Raw genomic sequence first — 20,078 nt, forward strand, 5'->3', positions numbered from 1 at the left:
TAGGCCCCTTCTTAGTGTGGAAAAATACGTCATGGAACTACGATAATGAGACCACCTGCTGTAAGGAGTTAATGCCCCCCTCACCCGCCAACTCCCTTTGATCTGGTTCCACACCTTCTGCAGCAAATCCAAAAGCAAGTGGGGTGGACCTCTAGTTTAAATGTGGGAATCCTACCTATCAGGAGATTAAAGTATTGAAAAGAGGGCCGAAATAGCACTCTCTCTCATGTCGGACCCAGTGGACCTGTGGACTCTCCACACAGAATTCTCTGAGAGCTTTTAGCACGGCTGCTTGTTAATATCATCTCAGACTGGGAAATCCAAAACCACCCCTGAATTTGGGCAAAGACAGAACAGGAGGCCGAATTCATGGCCTTCTATTTTTCCAGATAAACCCCTGAAACAGCCTCTCCTATACTCTGAATTTAAATTGTGGAATACGGATTGGCAACTAGGAGAAAAAATTAAAAAAAAAAAAAAAAAAAAAAGAAACTTAGATAAAAATCATCAATTGTATCACTGTGGCCCTGTCCCATCAAGTCAGATATAAAGGACTGGTCTCCAGCATCATAGAAGGAGTTTTCTTCTCCTTGGCAGGAGTGCGATGTAGAAGAAATCAAAACTCCCACCGATGCCCGTCTAGCAAAATGGTCTATTTGAGGCGGGCTCTCCAGCTGAGATGCCATGTGAATGAATGAGCGAGGTCTCACTCCTGATGGGAAGACCTCCCAGCGTCTCCACTGCAATTTGGGCAGCCGAGCAGTCCACAATCCCACAGGTTGCTTAACTCCCGATTTTGGGGACCAAATAGGCTCTTTCCGCTGTTTATGAGTATAATCTAAACTTTTAATGAAAGCTTGTATTTCTTTATCCGATTGCAGGAACCGCCTCTTCCTGTCCATAGCAAAAACAGGTTTGGCGGGAAACCAAATGCCCGTCTGAATTCCATGCTCTAAGAGGGCCTGCTTGTATTGCCATAGGGCTCTTCTCCAATGAACAGTCTCAGCACTAACATCTGGAAAGACTTCAAACGTATGATTGTCCCACGCAATGGATTTTTTCTGTTGTGCAATCTGCAAAATATAATATAATGGATATTGCAGCAGCCATATAATAAAGGCCCTAGGTGGTATGTGAGGGTGTAGGTTTAGGGCGAAGTTCTCTATGCACCCTCTCAATCTCATATGGAGGCTGGGGGGGGGGGGGCAGAGGGAGGCGGTCAGGGCAACATTGAAGCAGCAGTTTATGCACATAATCCCATAATAGTACTCCTTCCATTCTCTCTGGTACCCCCAAAAGCCTCGAATTAGACCTACAATCCTCGTTTTCCTGGTCCTCCAATTTTTCCGACAATTGTTCCACTAGTCATTTAAGGGTTTTAATCTGGTCCCCATCCTGAGCGCCTGCATGTGTTCACCAAATGCAGTTGGCCCTCCACTTCCTCCAAGTGCTCATTGATCGCTGGCAATTTTTCTTCCAACTTATGTACCACCACTTCAGCAATCTATTATTTCACGGTCCGCAGATTTTTCAAAAGCTGTTCCAACATGTCACCTGCAATCATCACAGACCCTGCTGGAGCAGCACTTCCAGTCGCTGCCAACTCCCCAGTCTCCCAAGGCTTCATGGCCTTCCAGGCATACATGCTGGGAGTCAACTTCAGTTCATGGCATCATTCGCTGCAAGACAGAACTCTCACACGGCCATATGGACTGCAATTGCAAGCGCTGTCTGAATCCTAAAACCTCAGTGGGCACAGGCGGGGGGGGGGGGGGGTGTTTGGGCAGGGGAAAACAGCATGAACTTAAGCGCATCCATGTAGCATGGTCACTGCACCAGAAGTCCCCATGCACTTGGATTTTGACGTGTATATCCTGGCTTTGTAAAATGGGAACTTAAAACATTTGTGCAAGATAAACTTTTAAACTACCAGATTCAAACATGACTAGACCTTCTACAATGAGGCAATTTTCACCTGCCCAACTAGTAAAAGGTCCACTAGTTACCCAGGGTAGTCTCCATTTGAAAGAGAGCTACAAGGCACACTGGTACACAAGTACCCACACATCTTCCATCTCATATTCCTAAAGGTCAAGTATGCATAGGAAAACAGGAGTGTAGATTTAAAAATCAAATGCATTTCCCTTTGCCTGATTTTTCTCACAGGACAAATTATATAGGTACTTTTACCCACTCTAAAGCTTCTCAATAAAAATAGAGAGATCAAGCAATTATTTCAATTAATGTTAGTTTAAAAAAAAAATTAGTAACTTGCTCTATGATGATCAGAGAGCTCTGAATTCATTGGAAAATGACTGAAATGTAATTACACGTACATTCCACATGTTGCACATTAATGTGCTGTAAATGGTCTCGAGTCCAACCAAGAGAGGGGAGAATCAAACTTTCTGGATCCTCTGCTTTCTCATACTTTTCTAGCGCTTCCATTGCGACATGCGTTTTCAAATACTGGCAAAAAATTGTGTTCTTCACCTTTTGTAATTTTTGGTTATTATTGCGACACATACAAAAATAAATTTCATTCATGGTAATAAAAACTTCCAATATCTACTAGCCTCTCCTGGACATTACCTTACAGTTACCAACAGCAGCATTCCACAGTTTACAATTTAGACCATGCAGTTCACTTCAATTGCATAATTCAAAGTTTTCCGTTGTATTCTACAGAACAAAAGACAGACAGACACTAACATGCCCCACAGCTCTCAGACATTTCTTGAGACCGAGCCCCAATGCCGCAGAATGTGGTCACATAGTTTATAGTCAAATCTGGTGCATTGTGATGCATAAAGCCAAAAGCCCTCAGCATTTAAAAAAAAATGCTGATCTATAATTTTAGAATGACACACCACTGAGTATTTCATTCCACTTACACATTGGATTACACTTATAAAAAAAAAAAAATGAATAGGTCACGACCACCCAAGTGCAAACTGCATGAATCCAGAAATTGCAAACAGAATTAACTTTATGTACACTGAGACAATTAAAGCTAACCTGCCATTACCTTCTTTGATAGTTTGCGTTTAGTCCTTCATTTACTGAGCTATTTTTCTTGAAATCTTCTTCCCATCTCCTTCTTGTATATGAACCACTATTACGTATCAAATTAATAGAGAAATCCCTAGAAAATAAAGAAGAAATTTTTTTTTTGTTGTTTTTAGATGAACAGGGAGGAAGGGAAAGAGGACAATCTGAGAAAGGGTAATTTAATTACCTGTAAAGCAAAGTTGCTGTCTATAACAGATGTTCTCTCAAGACATTCAGTTACACTAAGTACCATGCGTAGGAGTTTTTGAACTCATGAGGCTCTACTGCTCCCCTCAGCTTGGATAATACATTTTTAATTTGGGAAAAACTAAAGAGAGGCAGAGGTAAGCAACTTTGGTGAACTACATTAGAAAAAAAGCAAAGTCACGCTCAGGGAATTTCCTAAGGGCTGCCTGCAAATTGCACTCCCTCCCCCCCCCCCTCCAAAAAGGGGGAGGGAGAGAAGAACAAAACTATCAACGGAAGGTTAACATTTTTTTTTTCAGTTTTTAACGTTTATTAAAAAGAAAGGGTATTTGAAATATAACAAGGGTGTGTGGTGTAGAGATGGGGGAGGGCAGAGGAATACACGGTTCCTTGAAAGAGGCTCCTGAATAAACTTGACAGGCTGAAGTTAAGACCCAAAGTGGAGGAGTGGCCTAGTGGTTAGGGTGGTGGACTTTGGTCCTGGGGAACTGAGTTCGATTCCCACTTCAGGCACAGGCAGCTCCTTGTGACACTGGGCAAGTCACTTAACCCTCCATTGCCCCATGTAAGCCACATTGAGCCCACCATGAGTGGGAAAGTGCGGGGTACAAATGTAACAAAATAAAAGATATTATTGGAGATTCTACATGGAATGCTGCTACTATTGGAGATTCTACATGGAATGTTGCTATTCCACTAGCAACATTCCATGTAGAAGGCTGCGCAGGCTTCTGTTTCTGCGAGTCTGACGTCCTGCACATACGTGCAGGACAAGCAGAAGCCTGCGCGGCCACATTGGTGATCTGCAAGGGCCGACTTCTACGTGGAATAGCAACATTCCATGTAGAATCTCAAATAGTAGCAACAGTGGAGGAGTGGCCTAGTGGTTAGGGTGGTGGACTTTGGTCCTGGGGAACTGAGGAACTGAGTTCGATTCCCACTTCAGGCACAGGCAGCTCCTTGTGGCTCTGGGCAAGTCACTTAACCCTCCATTGCCCCATGTAAGCCGCATTGAGCCTGCCATGAGTGGGAAAGCGCCGGATACAAATGTAACAAAAAAAAAAAAAAGTGGTGAACTGGATTAGAAACTGGTTGACAGGTAGATGCCAGAGGGTGATGGTTAATGGAATTCTCTCAGAAGGAAAGAAAAGTGAGTAGCGGAGTGCTGGGGCCGATTCTGTTCTTAAATATCATTTGCAGTGACTCGGTTCAGTAGGAGTAGCACAATGGATAAGTAGCATATCCCATATATTAACAAAAACCTCAGAACTCCGCAGGTAGAAAAATACCTCCGAGAAAAAAAAATTTACCCTAAAGGGAGTGAAATATCATTGGTTTCTAGGTGTTCCTAGAAAAAAAGGAAAGTCATTAAAAAACAACTCCAAATCTGGAGAAAAAAAATAGTTACCCCCCCCCCCCCCATAAATCAGGAAACACCACCGATATGTTGTTTCTTCAGCTGCTCTTGAAGAGCAAAATGCCTGATGAAGAGACTTTAAAAGGTAAGCGATGTGCATATTCTTTCCTGAGTGCTATACTTTTCATTTTTTTTATTTTCCAGTTTTTGTGGATGCAGCACTTTGCATACTTAAGGTTTACAGATCAGTGGTGTTTCCTGTGTTTTTTGGGGTAGCCATTTTTTCTCTAGATTTGGAGTTATTTTTTTCAAAATGACTTTCCTTTTTTCTAAGGACACCTAGAAACCAATGATATTTCACTCCCATTAGGGTGCTACATCTATTGAACCGAATTCCTGCAAACGACATTTAGGTATTGATTACATATATAATATCTCATGTTTGGCTAAAATGGAATCTCCTGATAGAACATGTTACAAGAGCTTGTTAGGCTAATGAAATTTATAGTTGACTAGTAAAGGCCCGTTTCTGGAGCCAATGAAATGGGCGCTAGCAAGGCTTTCCTCTGCCCCCCTCCCACCCACCCAACCACCCAATCAATGCACCTTCGTCGTCACTGACGCCATTGCGCCGCCCTGCTCACCGTCGATATGTGACTGAATTGCTCCACCCTCAACATCATAACGTTTGACGCAAGGGCGGGGCCCAGAGACTGGGTGATTTTCATGGCTTCAGCACCACGAACTTACGAACTTTGGCTTCAGTGACTTCAGAGAATAGAACGTTGAGGGTGAGTTTTATATATAGCGAATGCTACATACCTGTAGAAGGTATTCTCCGAGGACAGCAGGCTGATTGTTCTCACTGATGGGTGACGTCCACGGCAGCCCCTCCAATCGGAAACTTCACTAGCAAAGTCCTTTGCTAGCCCTCGCGCGCGCACCGCGCATGCGCGGCCGTCTTCCCGCCCGAAACCGGCTCGAGCCGGCCAGTCCAGTATGTAGCAAGACAATACACTTCAAGGGAAGACACAACTCCAAAGGGGAGGCGGGCGGGTTGGTGAGAACAATCAGCCTGCTGTCCTCGGAGAATACCTTCTACAGGTATGTAGCATTCGCTTTCTCCGAGGACAAGCAGGCTGCTTGTTCTCACTGATGGGGTATCCCTAGCCCCCAGGCTCACTCAAAACAACAACATTGGTCAATTGGGCCTCGCAACGGCGAGGACATAACTGAGATTGACCTAAAAAATTTACCAACTAACTGAGAGTGTAGCCTGGAACAGAACAAACAGGGCCCTCGGGGGGTGGAGTTGGATCCTAAAGCCCAAACAGGTTCTGAAGAACTGACTGCCCGAACCGACTGTCGCGTCGGGTATCCTGCTGCAGGCAGTAATGAGATGTGAATGTGTGGACAGATGACCACGTCGCAGCTTTGCAAATTTCTTCAATGGAGGCTGACTTCAAGTGGGCTACCGACGCAGCCATGGCTCTAACATTATGAGCCGTGACATGACCCTCAAGAGCCAGCCCCGCCTGGGCGTAAGTGAAGGAAATGCAATCTGCTAGCCAATTGGATATGGTGCGTTTCCCTACAGCCACTCCCCTCCTATTGGGATCAAAAGAAACAAACAATTGGGCGGACTGTCTGTGGGGCTGTGTCCGCTCCAGGTAGAAGGCCAATGCTCTCTTGCAGTCCAAAGTGTGCAGCTGACGTTCAGCAGGGCAGGAATGAGGATGGGGAAAAAATGTTGGCAAGACAATTGACTGGTTCAGATGGAACTCCGACACGACCTTTGGCAGAAACTTAGGGTGAGTGCGGAGGACTACTCTGTTGTGATGAAATTTGGTGTAAGGGGCCTGGGCTACCAGGGCCTGAAGCTCACTGACCCTACGAGCCGAAGTAACTGCCACCAAGAAAATGACCTTCCAGGTCAAGTATTTCGGATGGCAGGAATTCAGTGGCTCGAAAGGAGGTTTCATCAGCTGGGTGAGAACGACATTGAGATCCCATGACACTGTAGGAGGCTTGACAGGGGGCTTTGACAAAAGCAAACCTCTCATGAAGCGAACAACTAAAGGCTGTCCTGAGATCGGCTTACCTTCCACTTGGTAATGGTATGCACTGATTGCACTAAGGTGAACCCTTACGGAGTTAGTCTTAAGACCAGACTCAGACAAGTGCAGAAGGTATTCAAGCAGGGTCTGTGTAGGACAAGAGCGAGGAGCTAGGGCCTTGCTGTCACACCAGACGGCAAACCTCCTCCACAGAAAGAAGTAACTCCTCTTAGTGGAATCTTTCCTGGAAGCAAGCAAGATGCGGGAGACACCCTCTGACAGACCCAAAGAGGCAAAGTCTATGCTCTCAACATCCAGGCCGTGAGAGCCAGGGACCGGAGGCTGGGATGCAGAAGAGCCCCTTCGTCCTGCGTGATGAGGGTCGGAAAACACTCCAATCTCCACGGTTCTTCGGAGGATAACTCCAGAAGAAGAGGGAACCAGATCTGACGCGGCCAAAAAGGAGCGATCAGAATCATGGTGCCTCGGTCTTGCTTGAGTTTCAACAAAGTCTTCCCCACCAGAGGGATGGGAGGATAAGCATACAGCAGTCCCTCCCCCCAATCCAGGAGGAAGGCATCCGACGCCAGTCTGCCGTGGGCCTGAAGTCTGGAACAGAACTGAGGGACCTTGTGGTTTACTTGAGATGCGAAGAGATCCACCAGGGGGGTGCCCCACGCCTGGAAGATCTGTCGCACCACACTGGAATTGAGCGACCACTCGTGAGGTTGCATAATCCTGCTCAACCTGTCGGCCAGACTGTTGTTTACGCCTGCCAGATATGTGGCTTGGAGCACCATGCCTTGACGGCGAGCCCAGAGCCACATGCTGACGGCTTCCTGACACAGGGGGAGAGATCCGGTGCCCCCCTGCTTGTTGACATAGTACATGGCAACTTGATTGTCTGTCTGAATTTGGATAATTTGGTGGGACAGCCGATCTCTGACAGCCTTCAGAGCGTTCCAGATCGCTCGCAACTCCAGAAGATTGATCTGTAGATCGCTTTCTTGGAGGGACCACCTTCCTTGGGTGTGAAGCCCATCGACATGAGCTCCCCATCCCAGGAGAGACGCATCCGTGGTCAGCACTTTTTGTGGCTGAGGAATTTGGAAGGGACGTCCCAGAGTCAAATTGGAGCAAATCGTCCACCAATACAGGGATTCGAGAAAACTCGTGGACAGGTGGATCACGTCCTCTAGTCCCCCAGCGGCCTGATACCACTGGGAGGCTAGGGTCCATTGAGCAGATCTCATGTGAAGGCGGGCCATGGGAGTCACATGAACTGTGGAGGCCATGTGGCCCAACAATCTCAACATCTGCCGAGCTGTGATCTGCTGGGACGCTCGCACCCGCGAGACGAGGGACAACAAGTTGTTGGCCCTCGCCTCTGGGAGATAGGCGCGAGCCGTCCGAGAATCCAGCAGGGCTCCGATGAATTCGAGTTTCTGCACTGGGAGAAGATGGGACTTTGGGTAATTTATCACAAACCCCAGTAGCTCCAGGAGGCGAATAGTCATCTGCATGGACTGCAGGGCTCCTGCCTCGGATGTGTTCTTCACCAGCCAATCGTCGAGATATGGGAACACGTGCACCCCCAGCCTGCGAAGCGCCGCTGCTACCACAGCTAGGCACTTTGTGAACACCCTGGGCGCGGAGGCGAGCCCAAAGGGTAGCACACAGTACTGGAAGTGGCGTGTGCCCAGCTGAAATCGCAGATACTGTCTGTGAGCTGGCAGTATCGGGATGTGTGTGTAGGCATCCTTCAAGTCCAGAGAGCATAGCCAATCGTTTTGCTGAATCATGGGGAGAAGGGTGCCCAGGGAAAGCATCCTGAACTTTTCTTTTACGAGATATTTGTTCAGGGCCCTTAGGTCTAGGATGGGACGCATCCCCCCTGTTTTCTTTTCCACAAGGAAGTACCTGGAATAGAATCCCAGCCCTTCTTGCCCGGATGGCACGGGCTCGACCGCATTGGCGCTGAGAAGGGCGGAGAGTTCCTCTGCAAGTACCTGCTTGTGCTGGAAGCTGTAGGACTGAGCTCCCGGAGGACAATTTGGAGGTTTTGAGGCCAAATTGAGGGTGTATCCTTGCCGGACTATTTGGAGAACCCACTGATCGGAGGTTATGAGAGGCCACCTTTGGTGAAAAGCTTTCAACCTCCCTCCGACAGGCAGGTCGCCCGGCACTGACACTTGGATGTCGGCTATGCTCTGCTGGAGCCAGTCAAAAGCTCGCCCCTTGCTGGGGAGCCGCGGGGCCTTGCTGAGTCGCACGCTGCTGACGAGAGCGAGCGCGCTGGGGCTTAGCCTGGGCCCCAGGCTGTCGGGAAGGAGGATTGTACCTACGCTTGCCAGAAGTATAGGGAACAGTCTTCCTTCCCCCGAAAAATCGTCTACCTGTAGAGGTAGAAGCTGAAGGCTGCCGGCGGGCGAACTTGTCGAATGCGGTGTCCCGCTGGTGGAGAGACTCTACCACCTGTTCGACTTTTTCGCCAAAAATGTTATCCGCACGGCAAGGCGAGTCCGCAATCCGCTGCTGGATTCTATTCTCCAGGTCGGCGGCACGCAGCCATGAGAGCCTGCGCATCACCACACCTTGAGCAGCGGCCCTGGACGCAACATCAAAAGTGTCATAAACTCCTCTGGCCAGGAATTTTCTGCACGCCTTCAGCTGCCTGACCACCTCCTGAAAAGGCTTGGCTTGCTCAGGGGGAAGAGCATCAACCAAGCCCGCCAACTGCCGCACATTGTTCCGCATGTGTATGCTCGTGTAGAGCTGGTAGGACTGGATCTTGGACACGAGCATAGAGGAATGGTAGGCCTTCCTCCCAAAGGAGTCTAAGGTTCTAGCGTCCTTGCCCGGGGGCGCCGAAGCATGTTCCCTAGAACTCTTAGCCTTCTTTAGGGCCAAATCCACAACTCCAGAGTCATGAGGCAACTGAGTGCGCATCAGCTCTGGGTCCCCATGGATCCGGTACTGGGACTCGATCTTCTTGGGAATGTGGGGATTAGTTAATGGCTTGGTCCAGTTCGCAAGCAATGTCTTCTTCAGGACATGGTGCAAGGGAACAGTGGACGCTTCCTTAGGTGGAGAAGGATAGTCCAGGAGCTCAAACATTTCAGCCCTGGGCTCGTCCTCCACAACCACCGGGAAGGGGATGGCCGTAGACATCTCCCGGACAAAGGAAGCGAAAGACAGACTCTCGGGAGGAGAAAGCTGTCTCTCAGGAGAGGGAGTGGGATCAGACAGAAGACCCTCAGACTCCTCATCAGAGAAATATCTGGGATCTTCCTCTTCCTCCCACGAGGCCTCACCCTCGGTGTCAGACACGAGTTCCCGGACCTGTGTCTGCAACCTCGCCCTGCTCGACTCCGTGGAACCCCGTCCACGATGGGGGCGTCGAGAGGTAGACTCCCTTGCCCGCATCGGCGAAGCTCCCTCCGCCGACGTGGTCGGGGAGCCGTCCTGGGAGGTGGCCGCGGTCGATCTCGGGGGGGCTGTACCGCAGGAGCCCTCAGGGTAGGCGGAGACCCACCCGAGGGCTCACCGCCACCAGCAGGGGAATGGACAGCCCTCACCTGCACTCCACCCGATGCACCACCGTCCGACGACATCAGCAGACGAGGTCCTGGTACCACCGACGTCGATGCAGCTATCCGATGTCTCGGCGCCGATGCAGAGGCCCGATGCCTCGATGCACTCGATGCAGGGGCGGCCGAGGAAGATGGTCTGGACGCTGACGACGTCGATGCACTCGAAGATCCCGGTGCCGATGCCGACGAAGAGCCCGAGAACAACACGTTCCACTGGGCTAGTCTCGCTACCTGAGTCCGCCTTTGAAGCAGGGAACACAGACTGCAGTTCTGAGGGCGGTGCTCGGCCCCCAGACACTGAAGACACGACGAGTGTCGATCAGTGAGCGAGATAACCCGGGCGCACTGGGTGCACTTCTTGAAGCCGCTGGAAGGCTTCGATGTCATGGGCGGAAAAATCACGCCGGCGAAATCAAAAGCCGAAATGGCGAAATTTGAAGCACCAAAATTTAGAGGGAGAAAAATCTCGACCGAGGCCAAAAAGAGGCCTACCCCGACGACGAAAGAAAACTTACCGGGGCAAAAAGCTGGAAGTACGGGGAGGATTTACACGAAACCCGGCGGGGGGTTTCCGGAGCACTTCCCGACTAAGAGAAAACTTTCCCGAAGGAAAAAAACACGCTCAAAATAAATTGGACTGGCCGGCTCGAGCCGGTTTCGGGCGGGAAGACGGCCGCGCATGCGCGGTGCGCGCGGGCGCGCGAGGGCTAGCAAAGGACTTTGCTAGTGAAGTTTCCGATTGGAGGGGCTGCCGTGGACGTCACCCATCAGTGAGAACAAGCAGCCTGCTTGTCCTCAGAGAAATATATATATAGATAGATAGATAGATAGATAGATAGATATAGATATATATATATAGAGAGATATAGATAGATATAGATATATAGATATTTCAATGAAAGAAAGTAGTATTTTTAAAAATGCTTGGCAAATTTCTCATGTAGTTTCCATTCACATGCAGCACGCATAGGTAGAAAAGCAAGATAAAACCTACAGCGTATTACCTATTTTCTTTCTCCTCTATATCAGATGTGCTAGCCAGTCGTCTTGGTATTGTAGGTGCAACATACGCCAGTCTAGTTCCTTTACCATCTCTCTCCTAAAATAAAGAAACTTACTTTAAAATGTCGTTAACACTTTTGCCCAATCATGAGACATTAGTAGTTGCTATAGAGAACACCCACCACAAAAATACTATTGTTCAAACCAGAAAAGCGTGTGCGCTTGCTTTGGCTGTTCCAAACTTTATGGAAGTCAGTCCTTGCTTGGAGGGAGGGGGAAGCTCTGATATTTCCATCATTCAAAATTGTGAGCAATTTAGGAGAACGCATGCAATGTGCTCATATTCCCTTATAACGTTCAAAGGATGAACCCAGCTCTGCCAGTGTTTGAAAGCAGGTCTTGGAATGTGAGCATACAGGGAAGGCTTTTCCACTTTCAAAGTAAGTAACTGATTCAGAAAAGAAAGCGTGAGAAGGAAGCAACATTTGCACTTTTTGAAAAGAAATAAGAGTTGAACAGAGGTCATCTAGAATATCACGTTTAACCTGAAATCATATTTAAGGCGGCAATGTGCTAAAAAGTCATTGGTTAACAAATTTACTCTGCTCTTTTTTAATTTCACATTACCATCATGGTAAAGTATGCTTAGACTGCTTCCTCTACCCATTCAAGATCCTTACGGCATGACCACTTATCCATTTGCATTTAGCTCACACCTTTGTCACCTTTGACATTTTATCTATTTCTAAATTACAATTTATACATATTGACATATTAAATAAGAGACAATTACCTTTTCCCTATTGTCTAAAGTGGAGGAAAGCCTAGGACTTGAAGCAGATCGCATAACGCCAGTGGAGTCTTTTTCCTTCTGAGCTTCTTTAGATATGCTTATTTCAGCGAGTGCACCATAACTGCCAGTCTTTCGAAGACCTAACCGCCAGGAAGCGGGAGATTCATCTTTTCTCTCTTCTTCTTTAGAAGAAATCTTGCTAGCAGGTGGGGGAAACTGTATAGCAAAACCAACAATACATTTTAAGAATATGTCGACTTTATGGATTGATTCTTCTACCCTTCTCCCCCAGAGATAGTTCTGTTATCATAATGGTGGTTAAAAAAAGCAGCTATTTCCTAGACCAATTTACTTCTAAAAATTAATTTGTTGTTAGAATTTAAACACTTAATACACAGTGGCAATGAGATAAAAATAGAGTAGCCACACAGGTCAGAATTCAAAACCATGCAGCGGTGATACCAGTACTGATTAAAAGATGGTTATTCGGAAACCTAACATACAAATCCTTGCACACACGAATGTCTCACCATGGACTTTTCACCTTTACTGGGCACTAGAACAATGCCAGTTTTGCGCAAACCCTGTCTCCAGGATGCAGGATGTACTGATCCCATCACAGGAAGGAGAGAAGTAATGAAATCAGACTACAGCCAATTGAAGACAAGACAAAAAAAATAAACATGGGAAGAGTGAAGAGGAAAAGATGGTACAAGAAACACTTTCTAACTTAAACCGCAGTATAAACTTTAGAGATGGAAGGTTATACCTGCAGTTTGACAGAACACAAATAGCTTATGACACTGAGTGATAAGTGCCTGCCATACAATGTTAATGTTCGTATTTTAGTGATGTGCATGATGTATAAAAATGCTAAGGTTATTAAAGTATAAATATAAAGCTCCGTCATATAACAGGCACTTATATATGAAACTGAAGCTAAATTTTCTGGCAAGCACCAGAAAACAAAACTTTGGGATCAACGTTTTACTAGTCTAACACATTAGGTAGTGCAGTACACTCTCCAAATCTTTGATGTAGCTGAAAGTAACAACACTGCTTTAGTCGCGCATCTCCTTGAGCTCAACGCTGAAACATCTGATTTCTTATCAATACCAAAAAGCTCAATGTGTTTGTTATCTTGAGTACAGAAGAGCCAAAAGGGAATTCTATCAGGCTAGAAAAACTAGTTTCATTTTTAACATTGATTTTCAATTATGGAATTCAGGGACTCATTTTCAAAACAACAACAAAAAAAATATATCCAAAAAGTCATAAGGTGGCAGAATGACATTTTCTCTCGAAAATACCAAAGTTGAGATTTTCAATACCACAAATTTAGATGTTTTGCTCCATAGTTCATCCAAATTTCAAAGGGACATATTAGGGGCATGTTTTGGGTGAGACATGAGAGGCATTAAAAGATAGACTCCTCTTGCAATCATAGAATAAAATGAAAATATTCTAGTGCCCAAATTAAGACTTTTTGGCCAGATCTATTTCAGTCGTGACTAAGTGACCAATGACCACTGGAGGGATTAAGGTATAACCTCCCTTATTCCCCCCCCCCCCCCCCCTCCGTGATCACAGTCTCCCCTCCCAGCCCCTAAGATATGACAGTACATATCAGGCTCTATGACAGTTTCATATATGATGGCCATTTCTATTAGAGCAGCAGGCAAATCCCAGGAGTAGCCTAGTGGTCAGTGAAGCGGACTGTAGAGAAAGGGACCCAGGCCTATATCCCATTCTAACTGGTACACTTGTGGTGGAACAAGTGAGCCCTAAAAAAAAAAAAATCACTAAATACCTGTTGTACCTACACATGGATGACACCTGCAGGCATATTGTAGTGGTGTACAGTTGGGTACAGTAGGTTTTTAGTGGGTTCACCATACAATAGAAGGGGGAAAAAATAAGATGTGTACCTGGGATCTTTTTTGTGAAATCCACTGCAGTGCCCTGTAGGGTTCCCAACTACTCTGCTGGGATGTCTGTGTAGCCAGTCTACTAAGAACACTGCCCCCCCACCCCAATGGCTTGCCTTTGTGCATTTTTTCCTTTGGACTTTTTTTTTGTTTAATGGTCCTAAAAGATAAATGCAATGAGCACAAAAACATCTATAAAATGGCCATTTTCGAAATAAAAAGTTGGACCTTTCTGGTTTCAAAATGATCACGTTTGATACTAGATTTTAGCCTTTTTTGTTTACATTTCATTACATTACACTCCATCTTCTATCCCATTCATACCATCAAGTTTTAAGCAGGTCACATAGATCCAGGACATAGTCCTGGGATATCAAATAAGCAGAGACTATAATTAATATATCCTTCCATAGACGTGCTGCTTGAATGGCCAACAATCAAAGATTGAAAGTCTCTTTATCCATCTAGTTGGTGGAAAAGTAAAAAAGCCATAGATGTATCTCCTGGCTCTTTGAGATGAAACAAAACAGAAATAAATAACCAACCAGGAATTTGACCATGCAGTATTCTAGAAAGGAAACGTTTAAATTTACCCGAGCCTCTATGGGGAGCCAATGGAGTATATTGTAAAAAAGGGAGACACTGTCAAACTTAGAGAGACCCTAATCTGTCATATTCTGCACTGTATGAAGTCTTAATTGAACGCTATTGTACAGCCCAAGTATATCACATTACAATAATCAAGTGATGAAAATATCAAAGAATGAACCAACCACTCAAAGTGAGCAAGGTCAAAGAATTTCCGTATAAAACGCAATTTTATCATCATAAAAAAGCATTTGTTAATAACAAAGTTTATGTGAGATTCTAATGCAATTGAGCAATCCAAACAAACACCCAGGATTTTAACAATTGGGAAAAGAGTGAAATCTACATTGTTGATGGTAATCATACAAGGATTTAAATCTGGATGAAAACTAACAAAAAACTTTAGTTTTTCTCCAAGTTGTAGCTTATGATCTTGGACTTATCGTGTCTATTGAGCTACACAATCAATTTGGACTTTTTATACATCGTCTAAAGACTATATATCCTTGTCTCACCTTCGCTGTGTTCTTTGGGCTTATGATCTTGCATCCATTGCATATCATATCAAAAATGCCCCCTATGTCACAAAGAAGGTCATTTTAAGAGAGCCTGTGTTGACATTTGTGTGTGTAAAGGTCCTACGCCTATAAGTCAGCTATTTTAGAAAGCTGATATTTCCAAGCAGCACAGTTTCCAAGGAGGCATGTTGTGGATGGGCTGTGAAAATATATTATGCGTTTCCAATTTTGCAACTGCAACAAACATTTAAAAAAAGAACTAGACGTCTGTATTAGCATATGCTGAGTGGACTTAAGTGTCAGCTTGTTTGGGCTTTGAGTTTGCACGAGCAATTGAGGGGGCAACTGTGTTTACCTCTCTGGTATTTTTTTTAACTTGGAATCTTCTCTGCACATATTCAGCAGACTGCTAAACCTGTTGTTTCTTTCTCTGTATCATCACCAAAGTCCGCCCTTTCCTTTCTGAGCACACTACCAGAACCCTTATTCACACTCTTATCACCTCTCGCTTAGACTATTGCAACTTGCTTCTCACAGGTCTCTCACTAAGCCATCTCTCTCCCCTTCAATCTGTTCAAAATTCTGCTGCACAACTTATATTCCCGCCAGTGTCACTATGCTCATATCAGCCCTCAAGTCACTTCACTGGCTCCCTATCCGTTTCCGCATACAGTTCAAACTCCTCTTATTGACTTACAAGTGCATTCACTCTGCAGCTCCTCGGTACCTCTCCACTTTCATCTCTCCCTACACTCCTCCCCGGGAACTCCGTTCACTGGGTAAATCTCTCTTATCTGCACCCTTCTCCTCCACTGCTAACTCCAGACTCCGTTCCTTTTATCTTGCTGCATCATATGCCTGCAATAGACTTCCTGAGCAAGTACGTCAAGCTCCATCTCTGGCCATCTTCAAATCTAGGCTAAAAGCCCACCTTTTTGATGCTGCTTTTAACTCCTAACCCTTACTTACTTCTCTAGTACCTTTAATTTTATCACCCCCACCTTAGTAATTCCTTTATCTCTTATTTGTCCTCTTTGTCCTAATGTGAAGGAGTGACCTAGTGGTTAGGGTGGTGGACTTTGGTCCTGGGGAACTGAGGAACTGAGTTCGATTCCCACTTCAGGCACAGGCAGCTCCTTGTGACTCTGGGCAAGTCACTTAACCCTCCATTGCCCCATGTAAGCCGCATTGAGCCTGCCATGAGTGGGAAAGCACGGGGTACAAATGTAACAAAAATAAAATAATTAGATTGTAAGTTCTGTCGAGCAGGGACCATCTCTTCATATTCAAGTGTACAGCACTGCGTACGTCTAGTAGCGCTACAGAAATGATAAGTAATAGTAGTAGTAGTTACCTGGCTGTTTCTGGACACCCTGTTTTTTCAGATCCAGCACTTACATTTATGTTGCAAAATCTGAAGTTACATGTGCACCAAAATCTGGAATGATGCTGTTCGTTTCTAAATGGTTCCCACTAAACAGACTGGAACCTGAACATCTATTTCCCAGTGTCCTTTTACATATTTTACAAAAAGGATCCGTGTTTAGCAAGAATTTTGTAAAATATTTGGAACACTATACATGTCTCGACCTGGATATTTATTTATTGCACTTGTACCCCACATTTTCCCACCTATTTGCAGGTTCAATGTGGCTTACATAGTACCGTCAAAGGCGCTTGCCCAGTCGGTTAATAACAGATACAAGGTTGTAAAGTGATTGTATAAGTTATAATTGGAGGGTCAGAATGGATGAAGATTGCGTGTTGTCCAGTGCGATTATAATCTTGTTTTGTTGCTGGGTGGTAAGTTTACGTGGGGTTGTTTGGGTAGGCCATTTTGAAAAGGTTGGTTTTTAGAGATTTCCTGAAGTTCAGGTGGTCGTGTATTGTTTTCACAGCTTTTGGGAGGCCGTTCCATAGTTTTGCGCTTATGTAGGCGAAGCTGGAAGCGTAAGTTGTTTTGTATTTCAGTCCTTTGCAATTTGGTTAGTATAGGTTTAGATGGGATCTTGACGATTTGGCTTTGTTTCTTATTGGCAGATCTATAAGGTCTGTCATGTATATATATATATATATATATATATATATATATATATATATATATATATATATATGTAGTACTCCATTTGCTCTGTCCATGCTTGGGGAAAAAAAAAATATAGGGGGCCTTTTACAAAGCGTCAGTAAGCCCAATGCGGGCTTACTACTACTACTTAACATTTCTAGAGCACTACTAGGGTTACGCAGCGCTGTACAATTTAACAAAGAGAGACAGTCCCTGCTCAAAGAGCTTACAATCTAATAGATAAGAGTGAGACAAATATAGGACAATCAAGCCATTGTGACATCACTGATGAGGTTGGCTCTTAGGCATTGGTGGAATGAGGCATTATGACATCACAATCTCAGCTCTGGATACCAGAGACTGAAACTCTTCACACTAAGGGGGGAAGTGGGCCAAGTATAGGACAGTCGAGCCATTGTGACATCACTGATGAGGTTGGCTCTTAGGCATTGGTGGAATGAGGCATTATGACATCACAATCTCAGCTCTGGTTAAATCACTGCTATATGTAATACTACTACTACTACTTAAGATTTCTAGAGCACTACTAGGGTTACGCAGCGCTGTACAATTTAACAAAGAGAGACAGTCCCTGCTCAAAGAGCTTACAATCTAATAGACAAGTGAACGGTCGGTCCAATAGGGGCAGTCAAATTGGGGCAGTCTGGATTCACTGAACGGTAAGGGTTAGGTGCCGAACGCAGCATTGAAGAGGTGGGCTTTAAGCAAAGACTTGAAGACGGGCAGGGAGGGGGCTTGGCGTAAGGGCTCAGGAATGTTGTTCCAAGCATAGGGTGAGAACTAGTACTAAATATGCTTCTTTGTTACGCCTGTATTTAGGTAGAATTGGCTCCATTATTTTTTGGATATTGCTCATCCTTCCTTCACCAGTTATAATTTGATAAATTCAGAGTTGCAGTTGGTTGAGCTCCTTTGCTGAGTGAGTAAGCATAATACCCTGAAGCAGATAACCGAGGCCATATTTAAACCTGTTTACTGTATAGGAAGTTTTCTCGTGACTAGAGCATCCTGCAACCGTTTTGGATTAGATTTATTGATTTAATATACTGCATTTATAACTTACTACTACTACTTATCATTTCTATAGCGCTACAAGGCATATGCAGCGCTGTACACCATACACAAAAGACAGTCCCTGCTCAAAGAGCTTACAATCTAATAGACAAGTGAACGGTCGGTCCGATTGGGGCAGTCTGGATTCACTGAACGGTAAGGGTTAGGTGCCAAACGCAGCATTGAAGAGGTGGGCTTTAAGCAAAGACTTGAAGACGGGCAGGGAGGGGGCTTGGCATAAGGGTTCTGGAAGGTTGTTCCAAGCATAGGGTGAGGCGAGGCAGAATGAGCGGAGCCTGGAGTTGGTGGTGGTGGAGAAGGTACTCTTTAGCCCCACCCATCTTAGCCTCCCCAAACAGTTGAGTCATTTACCACCTATGATCTGTCTCCTCATCAAAAGAAATTTTATATGATATGATACCCACCAGTGAGCCTTCTCAGGAGTAGTTCCCACGCTCTGGAATTTACTCCCAGAAGGGCTACGTATAACTAGAGACTGCCTCTACTTCAGGAAGCAGGTAAATGTCTGGTTCATCTCCCAAGCCTTTAATACGTGGAGGGGCATAATCGAAAGGGACAGCCAAGTTTTGTTGAGGACGTCCTCGCAAAACGTCCCGATGGAGGGGTGGGGAAACCTGTATTATTGAAACAAGATGGACGTCCATCTTTCATTTCGATAATACAGTCGGAGACGCACAAATCTTGAAATCTTACTGAACACTAAAATCAGGAATACCACCAGCCCAACGCGACCGTCAGCAGTAGCTCTACAATAAGCACGCACCATTTCTGGGGGAAACAGAAAACCCCTGGAAGTGGCTTGCACGGGCGGTAACCCGGTGGTTATCAGGCATCGCCGCACGCTGCCCAGTTACTGCCGGAGCCCTTATCGCCACCTCAACGGGTGGCGGCAAGGGCTCCCCCCCCCCCCCCCATTGCCATGTGGTATGAGTTCTCTTACCTCATGGCCATGTTTGTCTGGGGGATTTTTACCCGCTGTGGTAAAAAGGGCCCCCGTCACTAGAGCAGGGCCCTTTTTCCTGAAGCTTGGTAAAAGGACCCCGCAGTCTGCCCTCAGCCTTTAACTTCAAACTAGAAGCAAAAGGTTAAAAAAAGTCACTCAAATCAGACACCTGCCCCCAATAGGTTTGAAAAGATGGAGATTATAGTTGGACTCCTGCACAGTTGACCGTTAAGAGACTCATTTTCAAAGCACAGACTTACAAAGTTACAAAGTCTTGCAGTTTTGCGAGATGCTGGATTAACTTTTGATAACCATATTTCTCAGTTGGTCTCTTCTTCAATTTACTACCTACACCAATTACACAGGATTCGTACTTATTTTACAGCGTCTGATTTTTCTCAGTTGTTTTATGCTTATATAATTTCACTCATTATTGCAAAACAATTGTTTGTGGGGTTACCTGATAAAGTTTAAAAAGACTCCAGCATGTTCAAAATACAGCTGTTAAGACTTTTAAAGAATTTAGGTTTATGAGATCATCTCACCTTTCTTCTTTACATTGGCTTCCAATTAAATTTAAAAAAACGCTGTATTTTCAAAACACTGGCGTTGGCGTTTAAGTGTTTCATGGCATTACAACAAGATGTGTTTCCGATAAGCTGCCAATTTATACTCTTACATGATAATTACATACTCAGAGCGAGAGGCATTTTCTGTTACCTGCTGCTAGATCATTTCAGTTAAAATGTGCTATCCAGCTTACTCTTATTTTATGACCTGATGGTAGCACAAGGTTCTTGCCTGTGCTTTATTAACGATCTTTTGGGATATCATCAGGTTGTTAAACCTTGTTTTAATCTAGCAACTTGATGAGTTGAAAT

The 20,078-nt window shown here is 45.3% G+C and overlaps 1 protein-coding gene across 3 annotated transcripts in view; it reads right to left on the reverse strand.

Annotated features, from left to right (window-relative positions):
• The window catches only part of PPP1R12A (protein phosphatase 1 regulatory subunit 12A), a 160,491-nt gene that overhangs the window by 54,326 nt on the left and 86,087 nt on the right, over positions 1–20,078 (reverse strand). For all 3 annotated transcript variants that reach the window (XM_030214040.1, XM_030214041.1, XM_030214039.1), the window contains exons 10-12: positions 12,061–12,276; positions 11,270–11,364; positions 3,029–3,145 (exon numbers count right to left, since the gene is read on the reverse strand). In XM_030214040.1, the coding sequence (XP_030069900.1) occupies positions 3,029–3,145; positions 11,270–11,364; positions 12,061–12,276 (428 nt within the window). The remainder of the gene's footprint in view (positions 1–3,028; positions 3,146–11,269; positions 11,365–12,060; positions 12,277–20,078) is intronic.

The sequence above is a fragment of the Microcaecilia unicolor genome, chromosome 9 (genome assembly GCF_901765095.1).
Source record: "Microcaecilia unicolor chromosome 9, aMicUni1.1, whole genome shotgun sequence".
Taxonomy (NCBI): domain Eukaryota; kingdom Metazoa; phylum Chordata; class Amphibia; order Gymnophiona; family Siphonopidae; genus Microcaecilia; species Microcaecilia unicolor.